Source organism: Carlito syrichta, unplaced genomic scaffold (assembly GCF_000164805.1).
Source record: "Carlito syrichta isolate Samal-C Ts95f unplaced genomic scaffold, Tarsius_syrichta-2.0.1 Scaffold130609, whole genome shotgun sequence".
NCBI classification, from domain to species: Eukaryota; Metazoa; Chordata; class Mammalia; order Primates; family Tarsiidae; genus Carlito; species Carlito syrichta.
In genome coordinates, this window is record NW_007074705.1 from 9,958 (window position 1) to 13,851 (window position 3,894).

The 3,894-nt window shown below is 62.1% G+C and overlaps 1 protein-coding gene across 1 annotated transcript in view; it reads right to left on the bottom strand.

Moving 5' to 3' along the window:
* The window catches only part of ATP11A (ATPase phospholipid transporting 11A), a gene marked incomplete at its 3' end in the record, with an annotated part of 73,604 nt that overhangs the window by 7,274 nt on the left and 62,436 nt on the right, over window positions 1-3,894 (bottom strand). Inside the window, exons 31-33 of the mRNA XM_021708088.1 lie at window positions 2,048-2,198; window positions 1,776-1,808; window positions 1,486-1,557 (exon numbers count right to left, since the gene is read on the bottom strand). Coding sequence (XP_021563763.1) covers window positions 1,486-1,557; window positions 1,776-1,808; window positions 2,048-2,198 — 256 coding nt within the window. The remainder of the gene's footprint in view (window positions 1-1,485; window positions 1,558-1,775; window positions 1,809-2,047; window positions 2,199-3,894) is intronic.

Genomic DNA, 3,894 nt, shown 5'->3' on the forward strand with positions numbered 1-3,894 from the left:
CCCGGCCGCGGAGCCTCTGAGAAGGAGGAGCGGGGAGGCAGAGGGGTGACGGGCCAGAAGCGGGAGCCGCGTCCCCGGTGGAGAAGGGGCACCCAGGCACAGGAGCAGGACCAGGCGGGCGTCACCCAGCGGGAGCCACGCGGGCGTGCCGGGCACAGCGAGCGTGCCGCAGGCCACGAGGGGCGCGCACATGCATTCTCAGCACAGGCTGCCCGCAGAGAATGCACGGCCGGTGCTGTGCCGTCCCTCTGACAGGCACAGGCCAGGAGAGGAGCCCTCGACTGGGGGACCTGCGCCCTGCGGAGGGCCAGTGAGATGTTTCTTCCTCCAAAGTTTTGCAGATCTGGTGGTCACACAGCACGTGTCCCCACACGTGCCAGGCGCATGCCGGCGGCAGGTGCTCTATGTTAAGGCGCCCGCCCTGCCTGCGGGGTCACCCGGGCCTAGGCCTCACGGGGGCTGGGCGGAGCCTCATGCTGCCTCCTCCAGGCAGCCAGCCAGCACCCAGCTCCGCACCTCTCCAGAGAGAACCTGCTCCCCACAGAACTGTCACCAGGGGGAGGGTGTCTTCCTCACCCAGAGGTGGCGTCATTCGGCCATTTCCTAAGGGTCCCCTGGGCCCTGTGGACGTGCCCCCAGTGATCTCACCCTGAATGCATTCAAGCAGGAGTACAGAGGTGTGATTCTGTCCCTCATTCTAACAAGTTCGAATGACACCAAGGTATAAAAGTCTTGATTGCTGCTAACTACCTGAACTTGAGAAATGGAACACCTTGTGAATTACAGAGCAGTGCTTAAAATATACGGAAGATGAACTGTTATTTTTTAAGTAGTCTTTCTTCCTGCCTTAAGCATCTTCCTAAGCTGCACGGATAGAAAGTAAAACCCAGCCTGCGTTCTCCACGCATCATTTATTTTGAGGCTTCTGGAAATGCGGCATCAGGTGAGGAAAAAACACCCAAAAAACCTCCGGGCCACGAGCTCCAGAGGACGCTTGGGTCCCTGAATCGTGGCTCTGGATGGACAGCTGTTGTCGTGGGCAGCCACCACCAAAATAACGTGGCATGAGTGGCTTCACATTTGCGGAGATACCACGTGGGTCCCTCACAACCAATTAGAAGTTCGTCCTAAAAGCAATCAGGTCTTTTTTTCTCCCTTAGAGCTGATCTCAAAGTCCTGGCCTCCCAAAGTGCTGAGATTACAGGCGTGAGCCACCGTGCCCAGCTCCACAGTCAGATTTAAAAAACAACAAAATCTCAGAAGGGGATTTGGTCAAACATTTGACACGGGACACTTCCGTCCCCTCTCTGTCGCCATGTGGCTCCCTTGGTGAGTATGGGCCATGGGCTCATCACCACCCCAGCGTGCTCAGCGGCCCCGTCTGCAGAACCGGGACACGGAGGTGGGTGAGTGGGCACGGAGGACTCGTGACCCAGCCTCTGGGCTCCCAAGACGTGGGAGTCACAGACACCCCCCTTGCTGTACACGGGCCTGTCTGGCAGCACGCAGGGGGGCGGTCTGAGTCCTCAGCCCGGGACTGGACGCCTCCCACGGACACTGGGAGAGGAACACAGGTCAGTTGCCATGGATGGGACATGGCACCTGGTCCACGTGTGCCCCCAAGACATGTGTGTCCACATCTGCCGAGGTGGCGACCGTGTCACTCCTGATCTGTTGTCAGCACCAGGGCATGCACCTGGGGGCTCTGCGTGACAGCAGCGCCCTCTGCTCCCGGTGACCACCGTCCCCACATGCAAAAGGCAGAGAAGCATCACCTTGTTTCGTCAGAAACTCAGACTGCTGGAAGTCTGAGAGAGCATAAAGATGGTTGACTGCTCGACAGAAAGGCACTGGTTCTTAGTCTGCCCGTTCCGCGGTCGGGGGTGGCCAACACCGGGCCGGGAGCAGGGAGGGGTTTAGGCAAGCAGCGGAAGACAGAAGGAGCCAGGAGGAGAGAGAAACAAGAGAAGGTGGTGAGTTGGTTAGACGCTCCTGTCACGCCGCCTCCCTGGAGCCCACCCGGCCCGCATTATGCCTCCTGGGCTACGGCTCTGGGGCTGGCATGGGCTGGCGAGGGCTGCCAGGCTCCTGGCACGCCGGGATCGGTGCAGTGGCCAGCGTGGAGCGGGCATGGGCATCTCCAGAGCGCTCCCAGGAAGGCGTTCTGGAGGGTTGGCCAGATGCGCCGGGCTGGCTCTCTGGAGGCCACACGGGTCAGGGCAAGGCCCGGGACCCCCCCAGGGGAAGCCCCTCGGCGCCCGCAGGGCTCGACCCACATGCCCGCCGCCACTGACCAAGCACCTAGCTTCCCGCAAACCTAGGGCTTGAAATCCCTGAGCCACACGGCTGTGGCCAGGGACCCAGTGGACACCCCCAGGCTGCACCTGCCTCTCCCGGGGTCAGACCCTCAGCCTTGCTGTCTCCCTAGTGCATGATGTCACTACGAACATGTGTGTCCACTATGTCCCCATGCCTGGGGTGGGGTGTGAACACACATGTTCCGTGCACAGAGCCCTGTCATGAACACATGGGTCCACCGTGTCCCCATGCATGAGGTGATGCTGTGAACCCACAGGTCCTATGCACAACTCTGTTACACACGTGCCCACCACGGAGCTGCATGGCTGCAAGGGCTCAGGACCCAGGATTGCACTTGGGCACCCTGGGAAGCCGCTTCTGGGCCATGCAGGGCTGGGCTGCTGCTGCCGCTGGGCCGTGAGCTCTCCGTGAGCAGCAGGGTCCTGTGGCCCGGGATCCTGACACTCCAGGGACTGGGCTCCCATACAGGGATCCTCAGTGGGGCTTCCCCAGGGGCTGCAGGACACGTGTGTCCAGCCGTGATCCTCCTGCCTGTGGGCAGAGGGTGCCCTGGATCCCGCACGTCGTGGCAAGCCGCACAGACACGCTCTGGGCGGGGGAGGCCTCCTCGCTGGGATTTATGCAGGAGGCATAAGGTGGGGCAGCTGGCACGCATGGCGGCAGCTCTGGCGTCTAAACCAGCAGAACGTTCTAGAAAGCGTCCGAGGCGGGCTCCCACCCAGTTGCCGGTGGGGATACCTGGCTCCTGTCCCCAGCCCCCTTGCGCCTCCAGAGGGAGCCCCGGCGTGTCTGGGTGCAGGTGGGCTGGAACGCCGTCCCTGTGCCTGCCCAGACCCTCCCCTCCCAGGCCCACGGCCCCTCCCACCTGCACTGGCTGCTCCATCCCCGGGAGCTCTCAGCCAGGGTGGTCAGGGCTCCTGGGGGGACTGCGGGGGCGAGGGGTGCGGGGGGCTTGGACCGAGGCCTCCCCTGCCGGGCCCTGTACCCGCTAGCCTTGGCATTTCCACTGCTCCCCTGAACCCAGAGCTCCCTTGTGGCCCAAATCTAGCAGTGTGGAAGGAAAGCGACCCTGCCCCTGCCAGCAGCTCTGGATGCAACTGTGACTCTTTGGGCCAAGCTTACCATCCTCAGGAATCGTGTAACTTAACCTTCATAAAATAACAATTGGTTTTTTGGTTCTGTTTTCGTTTTTTGAAGAGGCAGGGTCTTGCTATGTTGCCCAGGATGGTCTCAAACTCCTGAGCTCATGCGACCCTCCTGCCTGGACCTCCCCAAGTGCTGGAACTGCAGGCGCGAGCCACCGTGCCTGGACAGCAATGACGAATTTTTTCAATGCTTGCGTTTACACGAGAGAACATGCCTCCTGCGTTAACCTTCCTTCTCTTCCCCTGCTCTCACTGGGTCGCCCGTCCAGGTCGCCACTCACAGCCGAGCCCTGGCTGTCCTGAGCCTCGCCTGGCGGACGCCTGCCGTGCATCCGTACAGAGGTCGTGGGCCGTGCCCAGGCTGGCCGCATTGGCAGGAGGCCCCGCCTTCCACGCCGGCCTCGCGTCCCTCCCTCCCCAGGCCCGGCCC